This window comes from Elgaria multicarinata, chromosome 9 (assembly GCF_023053635.1).
Source record: "Elgaria multicarinata webbii isolate HBS135686 ecotype San Diego chromosome 9, rElgMul1.1.pri, whole genome shotgun sequence".
In the NCBI taxonomy this organism is placed as follows: domain Eukaryota; kingdom Metazoa; phylum Chordata; class Lepidosauria; order Squamata; family Anguidae; genus Elgaria; species Elgaria multicarinata.
Window position 1 is genome coordinate 40,919,870 of NC_086179.1, and position 26,606 is coordinate 40,946,475.

Consider the following 26,606-nt stretch of genomic DNA (forward strand, 5'->3'; position numbering starts at 1 on the left):
GTTGACCATATATAAAGCCCTGCATTGCTTGGGTCCTGGATACCTGAGCACTCGCCTTTCTCCTGTGTCTCACCATTGGCAGACTCGCTCTCAGGAGCAGGGTGCCCTGATGGTTCCCCGCTACAAATTGGAATGTGCCGGGGCCAGGGCTTTTTCAGTGGCTGGCCCCCGGTTATGGAACAATGTGCCACTGGAGATTCGACAGGCTCCCACTTTTAATTGCTTCAAACGCCTTTGTAAGGCGTTTTTATTTTCACAAGAGTCTGGGGAGGGGGTGGTTTAAATTGGGGTTGAGGGCTTTCAATGGTTTGAGGGTGAGGGTTTTAATGGAATTGCTGTAATGTGGGTTGTTTTATGTGTTATTGTAAAGCGCCTCGATGCCAGAAATGGTGAGAACGGCGCTATAAAAATGCTTTAAATAAATAAAAATAAATAAATAAATTGGTAACAGAAGAATGATGTAACTGTGGTGACTTGTTCCTCATTAGAAATACCCTTCTTTTGTCTGAGCAGGTGGTGGGTTCCAGCGAGTGAGAACACACCTGTATGGATCACTGCTCTACTACTTACAGATTGCTCAAAGACCAGATGAGCCAGACACCCTAGAAGCAGGTAAAAAAGAAGAACTTTGAATGAAGTTGTATCTTCTATCGTATAAATTCTTGTGAAATGGTGCTGCCATTGGTGGTGGTGACAAGGTTAAAATTCTTAAACTTAAGATTTCATCCCTCATATGACCCATTGCCCATTCTCCATCAGGAGTAATACTACACCATCTTCATTCTTTACTGCCACTAACTTCAGGCTCCCCCAGAGTATTTCCTAGTCCTGTTTATCTAGAGCTGGTTGGTATGTTTTCTTTCTCTTCCCTGATTCAGTCTATGATTTCATTTATGGCCATACAGACTGCAACGACCCCAAACATGAATGAAACGGTTGCTTCTTTTTTTATCATGAGCACATTTTTATTGAAAGTATCTCATGTCTTTTCATTAACATAAATCCTCTTTCAGAAGTGTCTTTTTCCTTTCAGATTCAACTGAGGAGGTTTCTTTTCATATTTTTTCCTAAGTAATGTTCCTTGTTGAGTTGAGTGATATACGTATTCTCACTTGTATATTCTGGTTAAAATCCTTCCCCCATTTATACACTCTCTCTTTCTCTCTCTCTCATACACACACACACACTAACAGGCATACACAGTTTCACACCAGTTAGAATACCCCTTTGTTTGATATAGCAAAGGAGTTAAGCAAAGTTATGCAATTGTCAGATTTGGACACACTTTGCACCTCATCTGAGTGAAGCCACAGCCTCTGGTGTCCCCAGGTACAGCCTCTCCCATGGTGCACCCCTTAGCCTCCTGAGGTAAGGGTCTGTCCAGTCCATTCTCCTGAAGGGGCTGCGTCACGGCAGAGGCTGGGGGAGCCATGTAATCCTGTTCCTTGGAAGACTCCCTCCCAACTTCAAACTGTATTGATTGCACAGCTGTGCGCTGGTTAGGGAAGTCTGCCACAGACTTCCCTAACCAGCGCACATGGACACATTTAAATTATATGTGGATTCAAACACATGGACACGTTTAAATTAATTAAAACGAATGTGTTTTAAAAACCAAATAAACCCCAGCTGCATACTCTTAGGGTCCCCTTAGTATGCATGCCAAGTTTCAAACATCTAGGTTTCACATTCCTGGCATTATCATGCAGGCAGGCAGACAGACATCCTCTTGGTGGTGATGATGATTGAGGCAGATCATCTTTTTGTCTTTAATTTTGTCTTTTATTCTACTTTATAGCCAAAAAGACCATGTGGGAGCGTTTAACAGCTCCTGAAGATGCTTTCAGTAAGTTGCAGCGAGAAAACATGGCAATTATTGAAAGCTATGGCTCTGCCCTAATGGAGGTGGTCTGCCGAGATGCCTGTGATGGTCATGAGATAGGACGGGTAAATGAAATGAGATATTTTATATTTTCATTTTAAACAAGCTTAGTACAAAACTTGTGTGGGGGCGAGAGGGAGGAATTTACATTGAATTTTTGAAAAATTCTAATACCTATTAAAATAAGTAATTATTTGATAGTTTTGGATTTTGTTTAAAGGAAGTTCAATAGGCCCATGTTATCAGTGCAAATAAGTATATTAAAGTGAGACTATATACATATATATAGGCGAAGTGTGGTAAACATTTGGTATTAATATCTGACAATGGCCGCATTCAGACATCACTTTGAGCCATGATGGGTTAATAAGCTACTCACAGTACCTTATTTTGAAAATAAACTGTTATCCTCCTCACAGCCACACAAATAAGCTACTGTGAGGAGCTTATTAAGCTACTGTGTGTAATTTGACTCACCCCCTGTTCCCTGTCCTGCTGCAGTCCTCCTGCCTGAGCAGTGGCGCTGTTTCAGCTCTGGCCCTTGATTTGAAATATAACAGTTATTGTTTTGTTACAGATTGGCTAACTTTGCTGTATCATTTGAGGAACAAATTTTAAAAAGAGAAAATCAGAAAAAAATAACGAACTTACTAGCACTTTTCCTCTTTTTAAAAGACTTCTTGCGTTAATTTGTTTTAAAAGAATCAGCCAGAGTAGTGAGGCATTCACAGATGAGGGTTATTTACTAATACAGCCTTGTAAAATATATATCCATGTAAAATAACTAAATTTAGTTAATCTTACATTTTGCCTGCTCTGATTTTCTTGGAACTGGTAGCGCAGCAACTCCCTGTAAGACCTCAGAGTGGATGACTATTTCCCCCTCATCCCCTCTCACAAGATGCTGCACTGATGCATTAGACTAAAACATCTTATACTACAATGTGGCATCTCCATGAAATTTGTAGGCATGTTGCCAATGTAAACATTATAAAATATCACAGAGTTGCCATTTCTTTGCTAGTGTGCAACTGGTGCCATGCTTTCTACATAGTAGGTAACGTGGGGCAGACATATCCTGTTGTTAAATAGGTTGCATATGAATTGATTAAACATATGAATTGATTCTTTCTAAGCAGAGACAAGATGATCTTTGCATCTTTGTCTGCATCTCTTCTTTTTTCCCTTTTCAGATGCTAGCACTAGCCTTACTTGATCGCATCATTTCTGTGGATAAGCAGCAACAATGGTTGCTGTATCTCTCCAACAGCGGCTATCTAAAAGTGCTTGTGGAAAGCCTAGCAGATGATGACCTCAAGCTGCAAAGCTTGCTTACACCTCAGCCTCCTCTACTTAAAGCACTCTACACCTATGAGTCAAAAATGGTGAGATCCTAATGCTGGTTCGCCACGCATTGATGCTTGTATTATATTAGGATTGCTCTCAGCTTCTGTCCCACACTCCTCACCCCATCCCAGGCTCTACCCAATGCGAAGTGCTAAAAAAGGACAGACTTTTTCTGGTGCCGAACAAGGAAACCCAACCCCTCTCTTAGCTACAAACAGGGAAAACTCACTCTTACCTCCAATCACTAATCGGAAATAAGAGCAGAGTTCCTCAATACAGACAGCCTTTCTCTAGCAATGATCAGAGATAGGCTGCCTCTTTTCCCATCTACAGAGAGGCATGGAATCATCCCCCTTTTTTGCGCAGAAAGAGGCAGTGAGAAAAGGAATAAGATGATGTCAGGGGTGGGACTTCAGAAGGGAGGCGCCCAGCCCCTGATGTCATCCAACCCATGCCGGGTATCCTGGGAGGCAATCTGGCCCCCAGGGCCGGAACAGTTCCCCACCCCTGTGTTATACTCCAGACCAAAATGATTAAACAAATACCTTGTACAGCAGTGATATAATTTAACTAGGTTTTCCATCACAAACACTAATTAAATAGAGTTGCCTTTTCCTCCTTCCTGCTTGTTGTCTCTCAGTGGCCCAAAGCACTGAGTTCTCTCCTTTCTGTTCACCCAAAGGCAAGTTCTTCGAGATGGCTGGTCTAAGAAGCAATTTCCACTTCTTCCCTAAAGTCACTGTTTCTCCGACCTCTGTAGTGAACAATTGCAGGTTCAAGGTCTGGTCTGGTCTACCAGCTCAGGAGAGGTTTACCTCTCTGCTCTATATTTAGTAATTGTATGTTTTAACTTGTGTGTTTTAAGATTATGTTTTAAGGAATGTATATTTGCATTTTTAACACAAATTTAACTTAATTAAAACACAAAAATTATGTTCTAAAATAATTCTTGCCGTGTAGTCTACTTTTTATTCATTTACTTTTTTGTAATATACTCTAGGCTTTCTTGACCAAAGTAGCTAAAATACAGCAGGGAGCACTAGAGTTACTGAGATCTGGAGTGATTGTGAGGCTTGCACAGTGTCAAGTATATGACATGCGACCTGAAACAGATCAGCAGAGGTAAGTTTCCAGACAGCATGTCCTTAGAGTGATCTCCAAAGCTGTCAACCTGTGTAATTCATCCTAACTGAGGACAAGATCTCTTAAGTCTCTAATTTTGTGTTTTATGATGTGTAGCATTTGACAGTATTTTTATACATTCATTGAATTATGCTACTGCCAAGAACAGTCTTGTCTCAGTAGGCATGAATGTTAGTAATCGTATATTTTGTCTAGAACTAAAATTATTTTATTTACTTATTTATTTATTTATTTATTACATTTTTATACCTCCCAATAGCTGAAGCTCTCTGGGCGGTTCACAAAAATTAAAATCATGAAGAGCATAAAAACAACCAACAATCTAAAAACACAAATACAAAATACAATATAAAAAGCACAAACAGGATAAAACCACACAGCAAAAATTGATATAGGTTAAAATATGGAATTAAAACAGCAAAGTTTAAATTTAAGTTAAATTAGGTGTTAAAATACTGAGAAAATAAAAAGGTCTTCAGCTGGCGACGGAAGAAATACAGTGTAGGCGCCAGGCGGACCTCTCTGGGGTTTGTGACATATGCTTTGAAAATATTGATTTTACTAGCTTTAGACTGAAAAATATTGAAATATATTGTAGCCAGGGTTATTCATATGTTGTAACCGCTAAGAGATATTTGAAAATATATTCAATGGTATGTTAGTCAATTAATTTATTAAATAAACTAGGCTTCCTTGGCATAGAATCTATAACTTTTGGATACAAGATATAAATAGCATAGGCTGAATTTCTCTTGCTTTATCCCTCACATCATTTATCTGCATTAAAGGCTCAGAGCAAGAAATAACACCAAAACAGCCTTTACCAGCCCTGAGTCCCCAGATGCATTGGACTACAACTCCAACCATCCTTGAACATTGCTTTGTTGGCTGGAGATGATGGGTGTTATAGTTCCACAATATCTGGGGACCCAAGGCTAGGAAAGGCTGCACTAAAACACTTAGGGTGCAATCCTATGCACGTTTAGATAGAAAAAATGTCGTACAACTCGTAATTTTTTCTAGCTAAGCATGCATAGGATTGCACCCTTTATATTAAAAAAAGCAGCAAGTGATGAGTCTGTGTTTGTCTATCTTGCTTCTTCCAACAGATCCTTGCAGAGGTCAGCTGCATGTCAAACTTAAAGCATTTTGCAAGAATCAATTGGTGATTAAAAAGTCAAATGTCACATGTTAATGCAGTCTTGACATTGATTTTTCCTCCTCCCATTCAAGCAGTTTTTACTTAGCATTTCAGGTTAGGGTTCAGTGATTGGCCCATTGAAGACTAAATAGTTGTTCTGCTCAGAGCTTAGATGAGAGATTACTGAGATATCGGGGAGGGACCAGACCTCAGCAGTGGTTCATACGCCTGCATACCGAAAGTGTCAGGTTCAGCCCCAGCATCACCAGTGAAAGAATATCTAGTAGCAGGGCTAAGAAACAGAAGAGAGCTGTTGCCAGCCAGAGGAGTCATTACTAAGCTAGAAGGACCGATGGCCTGATAACTTAGGGCAGTCTCATACAGGTGTTGTATAGTATATATTCTGATGAGTTTTCAAAGTGACAAAACAGCCACCTTTACCTTCCGATTCTTCCCCTCTTTCAGAATATTTGGAATGCAGGAACCTCCAGTCTTCATTCCTGCCCCTGTAGAACGCTATCGCCAGATTCTTCTGCCAGCTCTCCAGTTGTGCCAGGTCATCCTCACTTCTAGTACGGTGCAGCATCTGCAGGCTGCAGGACAGGTAAACCAAAAGGCAGGAACTTCCCTTGGTGTTAGCTATTCATTACAGTTATTATTTCCCATAGCAAAGTGCTGGTTTTGTACTTTTGTTTTTTCCAAGTCCTCACCTGTTATTTCGAAGTCTCCCCTGCTGGTATGTTGCCCTAAAACTCTTAATTTTCTTTCTATATATACTTTTCCTTTCATAGGTTTTGCAGTTTCTGATTTCCCACTCAGATACAATCCAGGCCATCTTGCGATGCCAGGAAGCCAGTGCGGGATCTTTGCAAGAGCTGGCCTTATTGACTGGAATAATCAGCAAAGCCGCTCTACCTGGTAGGATATTTTTGGCAGCCACTTTGTAGTCATCCCAATCGTTAATTTACTGTTGGACCCAAATCAGCAAGATCTCTTTTGTCGGAGTAACTTCTTGTAAAAACGTATGTAAGAACTGAACTGGCTGAGATAGTTCACAAAAGCTCTTTGCAGTTCTTACAGTTGCACATTCCTTTATTTAACCCTGTATCCTTACCTGTCATTGAGGCTCACAGCAGGTGACAGGAAATTTAAAATTAATGTTTGTCAATCATTCATTAGGTATAAAAATTATTACAGTAAATCCCAATTAAAAAACTGACATCTTATGCTCAGTCAGTACAGCAGGTATTGAATCTCTGAGAAAACTGTAAATTTGACCTGTTGATCTCAAATTTAAGGAGTTTCCCTTCAGTCACTTGAAGAAGCCTTAGATTGGGAGAGGGGAGATTTGTATTAAAAGTCAACAACATATGTATGCTTGCAGAATGCCAGCTGTGTTGACTGTATAGTAAATGCTCTACCAGCAGTTGGTCTAATAAAGCAGTGGTCTCTAATGAAGCACCAGCGGGGACCTCCAATGGTACCCAAAAAGCTCCCTCCTCCCTGTCCCCTTTTTAAAAAATGATTTTTTTAAAAAAAACATGGAAAATGTTAGGATAGTCTTCTTTGGCTCAGTTCAGACAACACGTTAGTCAACGCAATGTGAAAACTCCACTCAGCAGTAGAGTTTTTAGGGGGTAAACCCCACACAACATGTTCTGACTCCACCATTGTGTGACTGTGGGCTACCATTGAGTAAAATCCAACATGACATTTGATTGACAGTTCCTCCACCTTCTTGCTTCTCCTGGTCCTCCCAATGGTATCCCATCAGCCATTGCTGCTAAAAAACAATGCCGGCGGTTCTTCTAGGGTGGCACTTGCTCCTTTCGCCACTCTTGTCAGGGAACTTTGTAGCCATTGGGAAAAGTCAACTCAGTGCAACGAGCCTGCACAACGGTTGTGCAGGAACTCTCCTCTGCACAGCGTGGATATTCTGCTTGGAGTGTTCTCCAAAAAACCCTCCACCGTTGTGTGAAGTTTTCCCTCGAGACAACACATTTCTCAATGGTGGTGTAAAAATGCATTGTCTGAACTGAACCTTTCTCTCCCTTTCTAGCCTGTAACCTTCTTCTTTCCCTTCTACCCATTTGCCTTGATAGCTTCCCCCCTTCCCAGCCTACTTCGCTCCCCACCTCCTTACCTTGCTGTTTCTCCCTCATCCCAGCCTGTAGTCTTGCTCTTTCTCTCCCCTCTACCCCTTTTCTCTCTCCCACCAACAACTTGAGATCGCTTTTGACTAGCCAGGCCCCCACAGAGCCATTGTGTGACTAGCTATGTCCTCCATGGGAGCCATTTTGTGGTGGTGTCCACAGCAGTTTCTCAAATTCCCGAAATGTGGCGACAGATCCAAAAAGGTTGGAGACCCCTGCAATAGAAGATAATATTACCTGTTTTTTATGAAATTGTGTAGCTTTTGAGACAGTCTTTAATGGTTTTGAAGCTAAACAGTTTACTTAACAGCTTCTGCTGTATGAAGTAGTCTCAACCTTTACAAGGGTTTACCTGTAGAGGTGCTATGAATCTATTGTATTGTTGTTGTATTCTGTTGTTTCATTAGGTGTGTTGGGTGACTTAGACCTTGATGTTAATGAAGGAATGCAGATTGAATTGCAAGGACATATAGGACGGTTTCAGGTAAATAATGTTTATGATTATAGTAAGTAATTGCTTTGTGTTAATGGTTTGGATGAAACTTCCCCCAATAATAGTTTTAATATGATAAATGATAGACATTGCTACTGCAGGAGACATATGCTATATAAAAATGTGTTGATCAATACCCTTAGCAAAACAGTTCAGAAGTTCTAATTTTAACACTAAAAAAATCTGTATTTAGTTCAGATTTAGACTAAATCTAAAAATAAACACTCTTGCTATCAAAGGGACAAACTACATTGTTCCTTTCAAAAGGTTATGTCACACTCTACACTACATGTATAACAAGTTGGGGATGTAGCATTTGTTTTTATATAATGAGTTTAAGTATTCACGAGGCAAGGGGCATCATGCATGGTACACACATAGTACACACATTGTATATGTGGGTAGTGGTAGGGTTCTGATGCCCTTCTGAAAAGGAAATGCTTTGTGTTAATGGGATTCCTTACAGTGCACATGTTTCTGAAAGCAAATTGCAAAGCCTCTGGGCGTATAGAGAATATGAAAATCAAGAGTTGCTATCAAAGTGTGGACTACCATTGGTTGTTGAGAATATATTGCGGTAACTTTGGGAATAAAATTCGTAAGTGTTTATGTGGTATATAACATTGTTATGAGTGGGGGAAGAATTTGAGGCTAGTGTCATGGCAAAGTCATTCAAAACATTCTGTTGCATATATTAAGGATATCCCATGATCATATGTCAAGTAACAGCATGTAAGCAGGCCTTCTTGGTAGTGGCACCCACCCTCTGGAATGCTCTCCCATATATGGTCCAAAAAGTGGAAACTGTGACCTTTAGTCATCCCTTAAAGATGTACCTGTTTACTCAGGCTTTCCTGACTTATAATCACATCACTCTTTAATTGACTTATAATTTTGTTGTGTATTTTCAACTTTTTAAAAAACATTTCTTTTCTTATGTTTTAAAATGTATGTTTTAAACTTTGTAAGCCTTGAGGCCCAGTATTGGGCAAAAGGCGGGATACAAATATAATAATAATAATAATAATAATAATAATAATAATAATAATAATAATGGTTTTTGTAATGTACTATATTGGTTTTTTATATTGTATGTATTTTTACATAAAAGCATGAAAAGTATATAAGCAGTTTAAATAAAGTAGTTTAAATAAAATGAATAAATACATTGTATTCGTGATCGAAAGACAGTAGACAAGTATCAGCTATAACTGCAGGCAAAAACAAGAATCAGTTTGTTTACTTTCTTTGCCTTCAGCGTCAGTGCCTGGGCCTTCTAACACGGTTTGGTGGTTCAGATAGACTGCGTCAGTTTAAGTTGCAAGACAATCATGCCGAGGGAGACAAAGTGAACAAGAAGGATGAAATTGAGCTGGCCATGCAGCAGGTGAGCCATAGCATGGATCATATCTTGTAACACGAACTTCCAAAATTGTGAAATGTCTGTTTCTTCTTTTTGTGCCATTTCCGTAATAACGACAGACATGGCAGAAGTGACATTTGCTCCCAGTTTTACTTGTTTGTCATTAACCTGTTTTGTCTCTTCCTCTGGTAGATCTGTGCCAATGTGATGGAATACTGCCAGTTGCTTATGGTACAGTGTGCCCCCACTTTTGAGCACACCGTCTGCCTCTTCACTCCCAGCCTTTCTGAATCCACAAACCGAGATGGAGCTCGGCAAGGTGGGTTTGCTGGGTGTTAATGGTGTAGATCAGGGACTATATTCTGCAGTTGGCCTGAATATGGACAAGTTAGCAAACCTTCACATGTTCTTTCTCAAGTAATGAGGATGTCATTTGTGTTACATTACAAGGTACTATAGGAAGCTGCTTTAGGTGAGAGAGATGAAAGGCTAATGATGAATTCAGAAAATGCAGTAAGTCTAGTAATCCCCTACGACCCTGTTCAGACAACACACTAAGCCACAGTGGTTAAGCATTTTCAGCTAAACATTATGGATTAGCATGTCGTGTGAACCATGCACCACCATCCCTGAATAGGTGTGCTTTTTTGCCTAATCCATAGATTAATCTGTAATACTGTGGTTTTATGAAATGTCTGTCTCAAATAAGACATGGTTGTATGAATTTCTCTTTGGATATATAGGCTTTAAAGCCCTCAATCTTTTACAGAGTTTTGTCTTAGCTGAAGTATAACCCTAGGCTTCAGCTACAGAAGTTTTAGTAATACAGTATGCTGTGCTTGAATGCTTAATTGCCCATGTAAAGGCTGAGAAGATGATTCTGAGCCTAGAGTAAATCTAAATTTAGTTTATGTATATGCCACTTTCCCTCAATAAAATGTGGAAATAGATGTTTCAACTCAAAAGTAATGAAAGAATGGTATGATCGTTTTCCTAGCAGGTAAAGAGATTGAAGGGTTGTTTTTATTCCAGCAAGCTTTCAATCTTAACCTTTACTGGTTGTTCTGGATTGCCATGTTTCTGTGTCCAATTATGATGTTTTTCGTATTATGTTAATTGCTGTATTTTGATGGATCACTTTGTTGCTAGCTGCATTGATTATAATATTATAGAAAAGCCGGTTTTAAATATAGTTAGTAAATGATATAAACTGTATTCCAGATATGTAATTCATCACTCACCTAAAATTAAAGTGGTGACAAGACCAGTACAATTAAGGCTGAAATTCTAAACACATTGAACTCAGTGATTCCGAGTAAACATGCTTAGGATTGCATGGTAAATTGAGCTTTGGTGGAGCTTGAGATAGTTTGGCTCAGTTCAAACAACACATTTCTCAGTGGGGGTTTTAGAACTCCACAGTGGAGTTTTTACACCACCGTTGAGAAATGTGTTGTCTGACAGGAAAACTCCACCCCACAGGGGAGTTTTTTTTTAGAACGCTCCATGCTGAATATCCATGCTGTGTAGAGGAGAGTTCCTGCACAACTGTTATGTTGTGGGGAGGGCTCTGTGGAGTTTCCATTGCGTTGAGTTGACTTTTCCCACAGGCTACAGAGTTCTCTGACAAGAGTGGCAAAAGGAGACCCACTGGGATTGTGGTTTTTTGCAGCAATGGCTGATGGGATACCATCAGGAGGACTGGGGAAGGAGAGAGGGAGGAGGAACTGTCAATCAAACATAATGTTGCCTTTTACTCAACTCCACAATAGCCCACAGTCACACAATGGTAGAGTTAGAACATGTTGTGTTCTCACAAACTCAGCCATTGAGTGGAGTTTTCCCATTGCGTAGAGAAATGTGTTGTTGAACTGAGCCTTTAACTCGGATTGTAATCTGTTTTAGATACACAACCACCAGTGATCCCCTACTGGCGTTTGCCTGGCCTGGGTATCATCGTCTATCTGTTAAAACAAAGCGCTAACGACTTCTTCAGCTACTATGATAGCCATCGTCAGAGTGTTAGCAAGTTGCAGAATGTGGAACAACTACCACCCGATGAGATAAAAGAGGTAACCAGCCAGTGACCTCCTTGCTTACCTTCAGTATTCAGTTAGATATACCTCAGATTTATTGTGGCAGTCTTTTTGTACTAATGTAATTCCCAGAGTTAGCAAAGACAAAGCTTAGTAATTGTACCATTGGCTACAATTTTATATTGAGATCCAGGAAAAATGTTGCTATATTAACAGTTACTGACTCTCAGGTGAGGTATGCATTCAGGATTGGACAGACCTAAATATGTTTATTTTTTCCTGACAGTAAGATGATATAATTAAGTTGCTATTTTTCTCATCAGTCTGCAGAGTTTATCAAATTACTGTGGGATTCGTTTGACTCTCAGTTTGCATCTCTCTTCAGACAAACCAGTTTCCATTAAAATTTTAGACTTTTCAAGAATGGGATGAGGCGGGAAGGGGGCAAGTGGGGAGCTGTTATATTCTGGTGACTGTTTGCCTGGTATTACATCGTTACATGTGTGTTTGCTCTTTCCACAGTTGTGCCAGTCAGTTATGCTAGCTGGAGTAGACAAAATCTCTACTGCCCAAAAATACATCTTGGCAAGGCGACGTTTGGTGAAACTGATCAACAATCGAGCCAAATTACTTTCTCTGTGTTGCTGTATCCTTTAATAATTATTATGAGATTCTGAACAAATCTTGTGAAAAGTGTGACTTCCACCCCTTAGAAATGTTCCAATGCTCTTGAACCTTACAAGAGATGGTATGCTACTACGCACAATAATTCCTTTCAAATACACTGTCCAATACAAGGAAATGTCAGAATCTAGTAATTCCTTTAACTTACTAGTGTGAAGGATTCTTTTAAAACGTAATGGAATTTCTTAAGGAAAAAATATTTAGTTCCTCCTTAAGAGGAAATAAATGCAGCTCATGGTTTTAAGGCTTTCATTATTGTCATATTTTAATTGCAATTAATTGGACTATATTTATGCAAAACAGTTAATTACTTAATGTGTTGGTAGTATTCATTGGTTGTAGGGAAGCTAGCCGTTCATTAATTTTACTTGGGAAATTAGGGTAATATCAACATTTTTTTTGTCTGCTAACTGTGCTTTGAAAGTATGCATAAACTTGAAAAAGACGTGCTCTGGAGGAATGTAGCTCTACTTGTGCTAGTATTTATTTATTAGCAATAAATGTACTCTTAAGAATTGTTCCCTCTGTGGGTACTCTGGAACAAATGTTTACCATGGCGCAATACATAGAGGCTCTTGGCAGCCCCTATCTCTGATGATGCAGTTACAATGCATATATACATACACACACACACACACACACACATATATATATATATATATATATATACACACACACACACACACACACACACACACATATCACACTTGCTAGTAATTTCGCTGGAGTTGTATGTGCAAAATTCAACACAAATTTTGTTACATGAAGACCCGGAGCCTTATTTTGTCACAACACCTCCCCAAGTTGTTTAAGCCGTAAAACGTTTTCCTTTACTAGAGATATTTACAGATATCATAGAAACGTGCCTTTTTATTCTTTGGAGGCACCTGGAACATTATCTGCTGCACTGTACCCCTGCAGATTCCCAAGATTCTATTTTGGCCTCCAGAACTCCGTTGAAAAGCAGGAGATTACAAGGTCATTTTCCTTAAAATCTGGAATTCTTGAATTATGCTTAGCGAAGTTTAAAAACACCAGATTATGTCAGTGTTTTTAAGAATATTGGCCAGTTTTATTCTGCTGTATATGTTTTGTAATAACAGCTTTTGACTTTAGTTTGGTTTAGGCATTTTGTAGTTGACTGCTGTTTGGATACTACACCATAGTAGTGCGGGAAATGAAAGAACATATTGACTTGGTTTGCATGATCACCACAGCCCACCTCTAAACTACATATGTCTTACATATATAGAGACATAGGTATCTTTACACGCGTATACTTCGCCATTTGAATTAATTGGGATATACTTCCAATAAGTGGGTATAGGTTTGCAATCTTAGTTTTATAGAAGCATCCTTGCAAATATAACCAAGACATGAGAGAGAGGGAGAGATGCAAACTGTTGCACTTTATGATACCTAAGTACATGTGTCTTAATTCTTGGTATCTGAGATACAGGAAAAAATGATGGAAATAGAAGCCACAAATTTTCTGTTAGAAAAAAAATGGGGTGGGGGAAGAGGAATCATGTGTGTTTTCTCATTTTTCTCTCTCCCTGGCCTTCACATTTCTACCTGCATACAAGCTCACACAAACTCAGGAGAGGGATTCACCAAGCTAAAGGTTAGAGGGTTGCCTGGGACAAGTAAGTCTCTCCATCCCGCTAGTCTCCCTGTTTGTCAAGGGTGGGAAACTTGTGGCTCTCCAGATTTGGGGGACTACAAATCCCTTCAGCCCTCACCATTGGCTGTGCTGGCTAGGGCTGATGGGAGTTTTAGGTCAAAACATCTGGTGGGCCACAAGTTGCCCAACCCTGCTATATGGGCTGCTACAAACTGGGAAGACTGTTTTGCTGGCAATAAGGAATGGAAAATCCCAGATTCTTGTACAAGTAGATTTTGGTGAAACATTAAGATAGGAAGATGATCAAGTTACACAGAGGTAATTATAGACATAGCGCACTGTGATGGGATTTTAAGTTACTTAAAAGTTACATATTTTCAACGCTTGTTTTGCGCTTAAAAATAACTATGGTCATTTTTAATTTCAAGATTCCTTCAGGTCAGAGCCTAACTTCGATTTTAGAAGTGGATTGAGCAGAGTGAGCCAACTTGATATAGATCAGGTAAGATCCTTCCAGATTATATTCTGGAAACAGTATCTCAGTTCCTGAAGTCTCTATAGAGCTTTTGTGCTGAGGTATTATTTGTACTTTTAAAGTTGTTGCATATAACTAGGAAACTGCTACTTAACTAACCACAAAATGATTTGTACTGCATGGTCAGTAAATACAATGCAACTTTTAGCATGTTAAATATTACTCATTAACAATTGAAAGGAAGAGAAACAATCGAGTGCCTTTTATTTTCCTCCTTTCCGTGTCTTCTACTTTCACTTTCTTGAATATTGATTGTGATGGTCAAGTTAGGAGGAGGAACAGGAATAGAATTTGGATTTTTCTTCTCCTTTTATGTCCATTCTAAAAGATCAGTTAAAATTATTTTGTTAAAATTACCAAAAATAGAAGGATGTCTAAAGCATCCTTTCTCAACCTGGCACCCTCCTGATGTGTTGTACTACAACTCCCATAATCCCCAGCCAATTCGACATAGGAGTTATAATACATCAAATCAGGACGTTGCCAGGTTGGAAAAGGCTCATCTAGTTTATGGATTCATTATCTTTTTGACAATAGCCATAATTAGTAGTATTTAAACATTATTTGGTACATTTATATATAGCCTTTTTTTACCATGAAATTCAGTGCAGTATCCATGACTTCCCAGGTGGTTCCCCATCCAACCACTGATCAGACTGAGACCTGCTTAACTTCAGCAAGGTGGCTACTTCATATGCCTTCAAACAATCTCCTCAGATTTTGTAGCCGCCTATTCTGTTTCAGCTGTTTGGGAAAAAATGTGAACAATTTCTAACTGATGAACTGGCAGAACATAATTCATTCTTGCAATGATGACTTATGATGAGTAGTTATATTACAACTTCTGCTTAAACCCTTTAGAAAAGTCTTTTAATAAGTGTATTTTAAACTAGGAATTAGAAATGCTTGTCAGTTATACCCCCATCATCACCACACACACACACACTGCTCCAAAATATAACACAACTTTATTTAAATTTTAAATCTGAACTGGTATTTCTGTATTGAGAAGAAATGTTTAAGTTTCTTTAAAGCATAACTTTTTTTCTCCTCTCCTTCTTCCTCCAGCTTCAGATTGAAGCCTCCAACAGTTTTGGGGAATCACTGCAGAAGAAGCTCCTTGACATTGAAAGCCTGTATTCTAAGGTCCGGTCACGCTACACTTTCATTCAAGCGCTTGTTAGACGTATCCGTGGTCTGTTAAGGATATCAAGGACCTGAAGACTAAAGCTTGTAGCTTGTGCCTCACTGAAGTTTTTTCTATACATCGTTTTCTAAATTATGGTCAAAATTATTTTGCTATATTTTTTTCATTACAAGAATGAGTCACGTTTGTGTATTCCTCCGCTTTACCAAGGGGGCTAAAAATAAAAGTTTTTAAAAACAGTGTAATTGACAAAGAATCTACACTTTGAAATTGACATTTCTATGTCACAGTGAACAAAAACCAGATGCCACCTGGGTCCATTTTTTACAGTTGCAAATTCACCTGCAACCTGTATCAATGAATCCCCTTCATAATTAGGTATTGTTTTTCTTCCAGCTCTATTGCTTCTTCCAAAAGAGAAGTTGAGTTTTGTATAATATGAGGTTATGGAGAACTGGAAAACAATGTATCTAAAGTTCCTGAAGATTTTACTTCTATTTTATGATGTATTCACTTTGAAGACTGCTTTATTCAACAATAACTATTTAAACATTAAAATCCCTACAAATATTAACACTTAATTCTAATGTCACTCTATTGCTGTTAACCAAAAAGCCAACAAATATAAAGTCTTCCATTGCTTCCATAAGGTAGGGCCAATTGTAGGCCTGTTTAGAAAGAAAAAAAGCCCTACAACCCCCAACATTCCCAGCCAGCATGTCTAAACATCCATAGAATTGCGCCTTTAGATGGGCTTTGACAAATTTCCAGGGGAAGAGTTCTTAGCTGAGGGGCAGCCACCCCTCTGTACATCTTTGAGGTCCTAACCTCATGCTAACATACTAAAGAGCCTTATCCAAACTTCTAAGACGGTTTCCTTAAGTAATTTAGGTCTGGACCAGTTACGGTTGGCATTCTGAATTGAAGCTGGAAAGGAAGAGGGAAGCTAGTACATCATCTGTTCTTAGGGACTTAATTCCTCCTTTCTACCACGCTTACACTTACACGCTGGCTACCACAAATTTACAAAGATAATACATGCACCAATACTTTTTGAAGCTATATTTGAGGGTCAAAGCGCGTCGAAAACACTGTTCGCGGTGCTGCTCTTATAACAGACCGCGGGGAACCCACGAGGCTTGTGCGCCGCCGAAGTGGAAGAGAACCGCATCATCTCCCTTCCCTCCCTCTCATTTCTGTATTTACGAAACGGCTGATAGCCGCATGTGGCCGCAGAACTTCGCTGGCCCCGCCCATCTTTCCAGGTTCCCCAATGGGGGAAGTGGAGACCGGTTGCAGCGCAATCTTTTGAATCAGCAGATTCGGCACGTCGCTATTCAATGCGCAAGGAGGAGCAGGGGTTTTCCGTGGGTGGGTGGGTGTTTTTTTTTGCCTCTATACATTTTTATTTCCCGTTTGCGGCTCTCTCACTCAATTTGGTGGCCCCCGCGGCAACGGGGCTCTTTTCATTCCGGCGGCCGCGTTGTGTCGAAAGCTCCAAGCAGAGAAGCGCGCCTCTCTCGCGCTCCGCGTCAGCGGCTCACTGGAGGCGGGCAAGGAGGAGCGGCCGAGGGACGCGGTCGACGTGGAAGCAGCTTCGCCGCCACTTCCGGGTTAGCGGTGGCGGCCAGCGAGTCTGAGGAGAAGGCGGCGGAGGGGGCCTGCGAGGTTTCTCTGAGGGAGACGCGGCTCACGAAGACTCCTCAGCCATGGGTGAGGAAGGGCCGTCTCGGCTGCCGAGGGGGCGAAGGAGGAGGAAGCGCGGGCGTAGATATAGGCCCGCGGTGGGGCTGGGGTATAATAGGTCTCCTAGAAACGGTGGGTCGTGGCGGAGAGGGAAGCAGCTCTGCCGCGGAGCGTCTCTCTCTCTCTCCCCCCCCTCCTCTCTGGAGGGCTACCGGGGAGTCCTTTGACGCGTGTTTGCCCTGGGCTGGTCCCAGGGCCGCCTGCGCAGCCTCTCTCCCTTTGCAATACGCGAGCTTTCGAGGGAGGCGGAACTCTGTCCGGCTGGAAGGGGAAATCCAGCTCTGGAGAACTGTCCCGTCGCTCGTTGGGCTCTGGGCGGGCAGGAGGGGGCTGCGGGCAGCCTGGGAGAGGGAGAGCCGTATTTGAGCTCTTGCTTTTGCTCAGAACCGAGGCCCCCGTCCCCGCCCCTGCTTCTTTGTAACGTGCTCGTCCTTCGGCCCGCTGCTGCGGAGGCCAGTCTTGATTCTCTCTGCAGCTTCCATGGAAAGCGCGGAGGCGGACTCACGTGTCTCGTTGGGCGGGGACCGGTTCCAGGCATGACAGGCTCCGGCTGCCTGAGGATCCGTTTGGAGTCCTTGTCCTGGAGCCTCAGTTCTCGTCTTCTGTTTCGGCTCTCGGGAGGAGTGGGGAGATACCAAGTTAAGCCACCCGACCCTCCTCCTCCTCCCCCAGCACCATCCGAAGCCGCTTCGCTTCGCGCGGCTGCCCCAGTCCTCGAACATTTCCCCTTCATGCCTTTAACCTGGGGTCAGTGCTGCCTAGCAGCTGTTTCTCTTTCCTAACCGAGTTTAAAGCGATGTTGTATTGTGCCCCCTTTAAAAATAAATAAATAAAATAAAACCCTCAGCCCTAGAACAACCTGTAATCCTGAAAAAGAGGAAGGAAGCCTCCTCCGCTTCAGTAGATGTTGATGCTGCGGAAGACGGGACTCACACCTGTTCCTACTGATGCATTGGGGGGGGGGGCGGGAAACACAATTCTGTGATCAGCGCACTAAAGATGTATGTTTCTATTCAGAAGCTATCTCTTTATAGAAGATGACAATATGTAGTAGCTCTTAGCTTTGTGTAACAAAATACAGGTGTTTAATTTTCACTGAAATCTTCAAGCAAAATAGAAAGGCAAAAGGATTCGAAGTGTGTGTGTAATATATGAAAGAGAGATGAGAGTAGGTAACCTTAACTATCATATCATGATAGTTGTGTTATTATCTGTAAATTTTGAAATAGAAACATGCAGTTGATCAAGGTCTATCTGCAATATTTCTTTAAATAATATGGATATATTTACATTTTATGAAGTATCCAGTATTCCCAGAAATAGATAGTGATGTAATGCAAAAATCTTAACTCTTGAATAATACCACTCTCGATTGTATTTGGGTTGGTTTTAAAAAAACACTATTTCAGTTGAATTCTCAGACATGCATTTTGAAAGAGTTGTTTAGATATCCTTTTAAGTTAAGGCCAGAGAGAAATAAAATGGCTATTCAACAGATGATAGGCAAATTTTATCCATGTTTGCCTTGCAGTAGTCAGTTTGTTTGTAATCTTGGGCTGCCTAGTATTATCAACATATTTTCCTTTGTCGTGCTTGTGGATCCCTGCTCGACAGTTGGTTGGCCACTGTGTGAACAAAGTGCTGGACTAGATGGACCTTTGGTCTGATCCAGCATGGCTCTTCTGATGTTCGTATCATTTGTTGGGTTCATTGTTTCCATGTTGACTGGCTATATTGTATTGCATTATATTACCTACAGTCGGTGTTAGACCATCTTTCATTCTGTTCTGCTTGAAGAGGAGTGTGTATAATTTTTAATAGAAATCGCTTGGCTTTAATATTGCATCCAGTGAAGTCAACACACTGACAACTATCCACTGCAAGTCTTGTTATTTTTCTCTCATTACTGGGTTGGATCCAGATATAGGTGTTGGCAGAAGCAAACTTCCCTGCCCCCTTCTCCCCATAGCAGCTCCCCCAGCTGAGGGACCCTGCTGAATAGGGTAGGATGTGGTGCAATGGGATCCCCCAAAACTGAGCAGAGCTCTGCTCACAAAAGGTGTCTGCCTAATTTTTGCAGGTGCTTCCTTTCCTCCTGTACCATAGTCTATCTCATCCAGCAAGGTCCTGCCAGCTAAATTATACATGACATATTTCAATGTGACTTGTAATTCAGCTTAATAAAAAGTAGGTATTCTATAGTACATACAGTTTGCTTTTTTATGGGTAGTTGCTCCCAAGTGTACAGCTGAGTGGCCTATGTCTGATAGGTGTTGTTGTTCTTGTTTCCCTAGGTAAGAAACACAGTGGATTATAGCTACTACATGTGCATTCCCTCTCTTCTGGTAGAGAGAGTGACAGCCTAATCCTGTGCATGTTTACTTACAAGTAAATTCCATTGAATTCAATATAACATGCTTTTTACTAAGGAAGTTTTGGCTATTTCACATACTACGTGGAGGCAAATCCAATATTGGTACTAAGTGTATAATCACTGCACCTTGACAAACACTACTAAAACTGGCTCAAAAACTGCCAAATGAACATCTTAGAGATACTAGGCCACTTTGAATGCCATGGTTTATTGTGACAGAGAACAACCCAGAGCATGGCTTGGGCTCCCGTGTTCCCTCCACTCTGCTCTAATGATGGCCACATGTAGCTGCAGTTTAGTGTTATGCCCTAATCTTAACTATGGTTTGTTGAAACAAGTTAGCTTCATAACCCATAGTTTGGAGTTGGCTTGTTTTAAGTAAACCGTAGTTAAGATAAACCATCAGATGAAACTACAAACTGCGGTTAATCAAAAACAAAAGCAAAAACTTCTTATCTTGCAGCCCACTAGAGGAGGGGAGGGGAGCATGCAAGCCCAGAGTTTGCTGTTGCTTGTTCTCTTCGTGATAAAATATGGTTTATTGCAGGCCATACTTGTAGACTTCCTAAAGACATCCAGCATTCACATTTGAACCTGCAACGAGATACTGGAGTAGATAGTCCAGTGGTCTGTGAAAAGAAGGCCTTTGGTATCATCTATCTTGCTTCTGCATTGGCATAAGTGGATACTACCCAGGAAGCATATTGTGCTTCTCAGTAAAGCTTTGGAAACAAACTGCTGAATATAGTTGAATAGACTGTAATAATACGGTATAGTTTTAACAGTATTTCTTGTTTTGTGTAGGTGGCTTTTTTTCAACCATTTTTTCCAGTTTATTTGGTACACGGGAGATGAGAATTTTAATCTTGGGATTAGATGGAGCAGGAAAGACCACGATTCTCTACAGATTACAAGTTGGAGAAGTTGTGACTACCATTCCTAGTAAGTGTTCTTCTAACTAAAATGCGATATGCAGCATGTAATACTCTACCTCTTGTTTACACATTCATTATTAAACGAAGTGTACATGTGGCAAGCTTAGGTGAGCATTGAAGTGTACCTAAAATAGATATAATTAAAATCTTAGGAATCTTAATTTCCTTTTACAATATATGGTGTAACTAAAAATAATATAATAAATAACAAAGCATTCTAGATCTTTGAGCCAGAAAATTGATTTTTGTTGCCATAAGGGAGGGAGGTGTTTGCCAATACAACATTATATTTTGAGAATATAAATTGATGAGATCAAAAGTTGTCAATACTAAAGGAACACCAGTATCAAAATCTGGACAAAACAAATGCCCGTTAAACTCAGCATTACTCATAGTTCATTTCTAGTTCCTCTTCATAATAGGAAAATTGGAATCTCGAAATATTGCTTTCTGTCCATATCCTACTATTATTTGTATTCCTCTACTCAACCTTTTTGCTTTGGTTAGTAATAACACAATTTGTCAGGGAGCAAGAAAGAAGCTCCATCATTTTATGCTTGTTTGTTCAGATTACAAAACACAAGTATCAGTTTGGTTTTCAGAGTTTTTTATGTATACTAGTAAGTTATTTGGTTTTCTCTTCCAGCAATTGGTTTTAATGTAGAAACAGTAACCTACAAGAATCTGAAGTTTCAAGTCTGGGACTTGGGAGGACAGACAAGCATCAGGTACATCATATCTGCTGAAACCAGCAGAAATATTGAATTGAATATGTGGGATCCTTTTAAATAGTTACAAAATAATGTGTTCTGGTTTCAATGCTTTACAAAATCAACATGGGTTGCATCCAGGATCTGCCTTCAGTGGTGCCGTTAGGTAATTTTAGACCCCGAATTTAATGGTCTTACTGGGTTTGTCCCACCCCAGATAGCAATGTGTATTTCTTCAGTTGTGAAGAACATAGTGAACACCCTCCATCCCCATTCAGTGCTTTACAACTGCTACATAATTACATTTCTGATATGTTGGATTAAAATAGTCAACAAAACAGTTGGCAACCCTGCTATATTTTTTAAAATAAAATATGAAATGAGCATCTGTAGCTATGAACATAGGTTGGAAAACTCAACTAGTTCACTGGTGGATCGTGGCATTACTTCTATGGTTTTGAATTATAATGATGTGAGAAGGAAGGAAAGATTCTGTATGTGCTTAGAAGCACTCATCTTATTTCACATATCAATGTTAAAGCGGAGTTCTTCTCACACAAGCTTTCTCCCTTACTGTTACATGATTATCTTCTCTCACTTTGGTCTGAAAATTATTATTATTATTATTATTTATTTATATAGCACCATCAATGTACATGGTGCTGTACAGCGTAAAACAGTAAATAGCAAGACCTTGCCGCATAGGCTTACATTCTACTAAAATCATAGTAAAGCAATAAGGAGGGGAAGGGAATGCAAACAGGCACTGGGTAGGGTAAACAGGCACAGGGTAGGGTAAAACTAACAGTATAAAGTCCGAGCAACATCAAGTTTTAAGCTTTAGGAAAAAGAAAAGTTTTTAGCTGAGCTTTAAAAGTTGCGATTGAGCTTGTATATCTCAAATCTTCTCTTCCTCCCTGCCAGCCCCTGCCCCACCCACCTGTGATCTCTCCAAGACAAAATCAAGGATTTTTAATTATATTTTTGACTTTTCATAGGTTTCTTTTTTCTTACCATTCAACTTTGAGTGTGTTGAGGGATTGAGGTATGTGACGATGGGCAGATGTGTCTTTCCGATGGCTAACTTGACCATCTCCTCTTCTTAACATGCAGCTGCAAAATGGAATGTTTGGGGCTGCATTGGCTGTACCTCTTGGGAGTGAGATAGTTTGCAAATGTTTATAAGGCTGGGAGCCTTGGACAATGCAGCATTGGTGCAAATGTCATTACTCTCCTTGCACTATGCTCACTTCCTTTAATTATACTGAAAAGCTTTGAAAACTGTCCCTGGGAAATTAAAGGTACATACATACAAAAAAGAAAGAAAATACCGTGACTGCCTTATAGAACTTATTCGCATGGAAGTATGTGTAGGATTGCTGCCCTGCAACCTATGCATATTTACCCAGGAGTAATTCACACTGAAAGAAGATTGCCTGCCTGTGAGAAAGCACAGGGGGTTATGTCTGACCACAGGAGGACTCTTTGGAATTTACCTGCTTCTTCAGGGTAAGAGCTGCTGCTTGATTTGCTGATGACCTGCATTGATCAACAGAACACACTGCCACTGATTTGAGAAAGCTAAAATGGCCAATCGGAGGAGAGGCAGCAGCTGGCTCTGTCCACTGTGATTGGCTGCCGCTGTAGCCACCTTATGCCAATGGCAGTGCCCATTGTCAGTTTCTCCAAACTGAGCAAGCAGCAGCTTGTACATTTGGAAGTGCAGGAGGCCACTGGGGAGTACAGTGGTGATTACATGTTTGGAGGCAGCAGCAGCAAGGCTGAACCCTTGCTGAGGGTGAGCCAGGACTCCAGACTTTTGCCCCAGGATCCATGGCTAACAGCATCATTCTCTGTCTTCCGTAAACTGAAGGGCTCCTGCTTACAGAACATGTTTCTAACCTGAATTTTGGGGATCCACTTTCTCCCACACACCATCTCCCACTCATTCTGAACCTCAGAAGGATGGAGGGGTTGCTTTGGGGAGGAGAGGTGGAGAAGTTTCCAAAATGTGTATATATGTAAAGTCCAATTTGAAAAATCACTTCTTATGCAGGCAACTTATTTTTCTTTTTTTCGGTAGAACTGACTGTGCTTGTTGATTTCTCTGTGGTTTTGAATCCATCTTAGAATGATCTTGACTGTGTGCCCTCGCTAAGATTTATTAGCTTTTTTCTGGCCATTAGCATTCCTTGATAATAAGAATCAGACTGGATTTTTGAAGACACGCAAGTGCTAGCGGTTCAGTTTGATATCACAGCTGCTGAAAGGGAAATAGAAGAGGAAAGCAGCCTCTCCTGAGTGAAACTTAAGAGATACATGTCTTAGAATAGAGGTTTTATCTTAAAAGCTCAGTTCCTCATGTAATCACAGTTGTGACAGCCTGAAGGAGGTAGCTTTTCAGACTCCAGCAATTACACTGTGAAGTTACAATAGTTTCATTTGCGGTTAAGGTATGATTTAAACAAAATGTTATTTATTTTCCAGACCCTATTGGAGATGTTACTATTCTAATACAGATGCAGTAATCTATGTAGTGGACAGCTGTGACAGAGACAGAATTGGAATTTCAAAGTCTGAGCTTGTTGCCATGTTGGAGGTAGGAAACACAAATGATAGTTCTAAACATTGCCCATAGAATTAGTAAGACAATTATGAAATGGACCATACTTGTTGTCAACCTGAGGCTTGTGTTGTTGGCTCTGCACATTTTTATTTGATTGAAAATGAATAAATTTGTTCACTTCCCCTCCTGTGCATCATTTCAGTTAAATTTTTTAAAAGGGCTTTACCTGGGAGCTTTGGAGCAGCACACAAGTTGCATAAGCATGCACTCAAAACATTAAGATTTTTATGCTTGAATTAGGTGGGCAAAAAGGATGAAGAGAGGAATGATGATGGCATGCTGTAGGAGTTTACCATAGCACTGACCGTGTTTTAAGTTGCTGAACATCCAATATTAGGTTGGATCCAGTGCTGTCATTCTATTGACAGAATAGCTGCCGTCAGTGAAACTGGGAGGAGGGCAATTCCCCCTTCTGGACAGCTGGGAAAACTTGCAGGGAAGGACAATTTCCAAACAATTACATTTAAGAATTTCCAGAAGCAAACTTGAAACTAAATTTTTTTTTTGTAACCCATCTCTATAGTGCCTCTTGCATGCTTTAGGTACTTGTATGACTAGCTGAAATGTAGAGTAATTTGCATGGACTAATCTGCTGCCTCTTGTAGGAAGAAGAACTAAAGAAAGCCATTTTAGTTGTGTTTGCAAATAAACAAGATATGGAACAGGCTATGACTCCTACGGAGATGGCAAATGCACTTGGACTTCCAGCTCTGAAGGATCGAAAATGGCAGATATTCAAAACATCTGCAACCAAAGGCACTGGACTTGATGAGGCAATGGAGTGGTAAGTACCACTGTTCTTAATTCCTAAAGCTTGTATATGGAAGCACAGATTATGAAATAGCTGGCTGTTTTAAATAAGGATTCATTACTACTTTAAAAAAAATCCTGTTTTTGAATCTCATAACAATCTGTCTTTCTAGGTTGGTGGAGACTTTGAAGAGCAGACAGTGAAATGGGCTTGAAGTTTGCTTTCAGCAGTCATGTGAATGAATGGAATGCTGTAAATAGGACTGACAGAATATGATCTTTTGAAAGAGATGGGGTTTCTGTGCATTGTAAATCACACTGAATCAATTGAATGTTTGTCTGTACTATGTTTACTCCATTTCTTATCTTGTGAAACTTATATATGTAACATCAATTTTTATGATAGTTATATAATCGAAGATAGACCATGAAAATAAATGATTGGAATAAAACTTTGTTACTAAGTGTTTGGAACTATTTAACACTAATAAATATTTAACTATCTTGTGTCTAGATTTTTCTATGTCACGCCAATCAGCTGTATGCTAATTTAAGCCTGGTTGCTCTGGGTGGCACATCTGAATAATTAGGACTCTTGTAGGATGAAGCCCTAAAAGCCTGTTCGCAATGTGTGCCCTTAGTGTTGCATAAAGCTGCCACTTGTTTCCCTGGGGCACCCTTTGTGAAACATTTTTATTCTCGAGCCTATCTTGTAAGTAAAGAAAGGCTTGGAGTGCTGAAGAAACATGTATGGAAATGATGTCCTAAAGCTGCTAGAGAAAGAAGTCAGGTTAAGAATTAAGCAGGAAGAGAGGAGCTTTGTGTTATGGGTGTGTATGAAAAGTTAAGCAGGAGATCCTACCATTATTTGAATATACTTGTTCAATATTGAGGGCTGCAGGAGCAGAAGCCCCCCTGACTGAGTAAACTGTGATAATGAGAAGGAAGCCAAATGTCACTTAGGTCAGTGGCTCAATCTAGATCTGGATCTCAGCTCATTTTCTCTAGGACAGAAATCAAAAGATCTGGTAACTACTTTAAGCAAATACATTTTCAGAGCCATATGAATATCTAGCATGTGTAACTACTTTACCTATGTCTATGTACCTGTGAAAGGTACATTTAATCTTTGGGGTCAAAGGTCAGTTGAAAGTTATCAAGTTCAGAAAATATGACTCCTTTCTGAGACAAGCCATTATCTTTCCCTTAAAATCAATAAAATATTTTTTGTGCTGATAGAAGGAACTATATCACTGCTTTCTTGTCCAATCAAGAATTCATTGGGTAGAAATAAGGAAGCACTTGCAGCCTTGTTGCAAGAATTGCAGGATTTCAAGGTTAAAAAGTGCCCATTGATTCTGTGAGGGGGAGATGTGTTTTCTGGTGTCAAACTACAGCAGCTGATGAGGCTGATTTCCCCTTATGGTTCAGGCCAAGGGACCGACTTGCCTCTTCTGAAACATTTGGTTTTCATGTAGCTCTTTATGGACTCCTGATCTAGCGTTTCTGTGCTACCTGATGCTAATCCTAGTACTCTCTGGCTAACCGATGAAACCAACTAGGAGGAGAGCATGGAGAAACATGCCTCTGAAAAAGGCCTCCTGGAGAGCCACAAGGCGGCCTGTTGGTTCACTAGAGACAGAACTAGAAGGGACGCCTCCCAAGGGAAGAGGAAGAAATCCTCTTTACTAAAGTAGGTGGAAGGAATCAGCCATCTCTAAATGCCCTCTGAGCGAGAGGGCAAAGTTCTAGAATTGCAATAGCCATAATATATATATATTGGTGGGTTGTCTACCCAGTGAGCAGAAATATTTAGCTATGACTTTACTTACTCTTCCCTCCTTAACTGGCCATTTCAAACTGTAAGGTACGGACTTCTTTTATTGAGTACTCCTTTATAACATATCCCCCAGTTTT

At 40.3% G+C, this 26,606-nt stretch overlaps 2 protein-coding genes across 2 annotated transcripts in view; both read left to right on the top strand.

Annotated features, from left to right (window-relative positions):
• NUP205 (nucleoporin 205) overlaps positions 1-15,787 on the top strand; it is a 47,771-nt gene extending 31,984 nt beyond the window's left edge. The window contains exons 30-43 of the mRNA XM_063133698.1: positions 514-612; positions 1,799-1,947; positions 3,076-3,267; positions 4,230-4,351; positions 5,979-6,117; positions 6,305-6,431; positions 8,074-8,150; positions 9,418-9,546; positions 9,715-9,841; positions 11,428-11,594; positions 12,081-12,204; positions 13,092-13,220; positions 14,295-14,368; positions 15,470-15,787. Of these exons, the coding sequence (XP_062989768.1) occupies positions 514-612; positions 1,799-1,947; positions 3,076-3,267; positions 4,230-4,351; positions 5,979-6,117; positions 6,305-6,431; positions 8,074-8,150; positions 9,418-9,546; positions 9,715-9,841; positions 11,428-11,594; positions 12,081-12,204; positions 13,092-13,220; positions 14,295-14,368; positions 15,470-15,622 (1,808 nt within the window). The 3' untranslated portion in view covers positions 15,623-15,787. The remainder of the gene's footprint in view (positions 1-513; positions 613-1,798; positions 1,948-3,075; positions 3,268-4,229; positions 4,352-5,978; positions 6,118-6,304; positions 6,432-8,073; positions 8,151-9,417; positions 9,547-9,714; positions 9,842-11,427; positions 11,595-12,080; positions 12,205-13,091; positions 13,221-14,294; positions 14,369-15,469) is intronic.
• A 1,355-nt stretch (positions 15,788-17,142) lies between these two features.
• ARL1 (ADP ribosylation factor like GTPase 1) lies at positions 17,143-25,204 on the top strand. The gene is made up of 6 exons (XM_063133699.1): positions 17,143-17,261; positions 20,473-20,610; positions 21,250-21,331; positions 23,801-23,912; positions 24,545-24,723; positions 24,863-25,204. The coding sequence occupies exons 1-6, from the start codon at positions 17,258-17,260 to the stop codon at positions 24,891-24,893; spliced, it is 546 nt and encodes a 181-aa protein (XP_062989769.1). The 5' UTR covers positions 17,143-17,257; the 3' UTR covers positions 24,894-25,204.
• The last annotated feature ends 1,402 nt before the right edge of the window (positions 25,205-26,606 follow it).

Coding starts and splice junctions, on each gene's coding strand:
- ARL1 (XM_063133699.1), top strand. Junction 23,913..24,544: donor AGCTTGTTGCCATGTTGGAG/GTAGGAAACACA, acceptor TGCCTCTTGTAG/GAAGAAGAACTAAAGAAAGC. Junction 24,724..24,862: donor CTTGATGAGGCAATGGAGTG/GTAAGTACCACT, acceptor CTGTCTTTCTAG/GTTGGTGGAGACTTTGAAGA.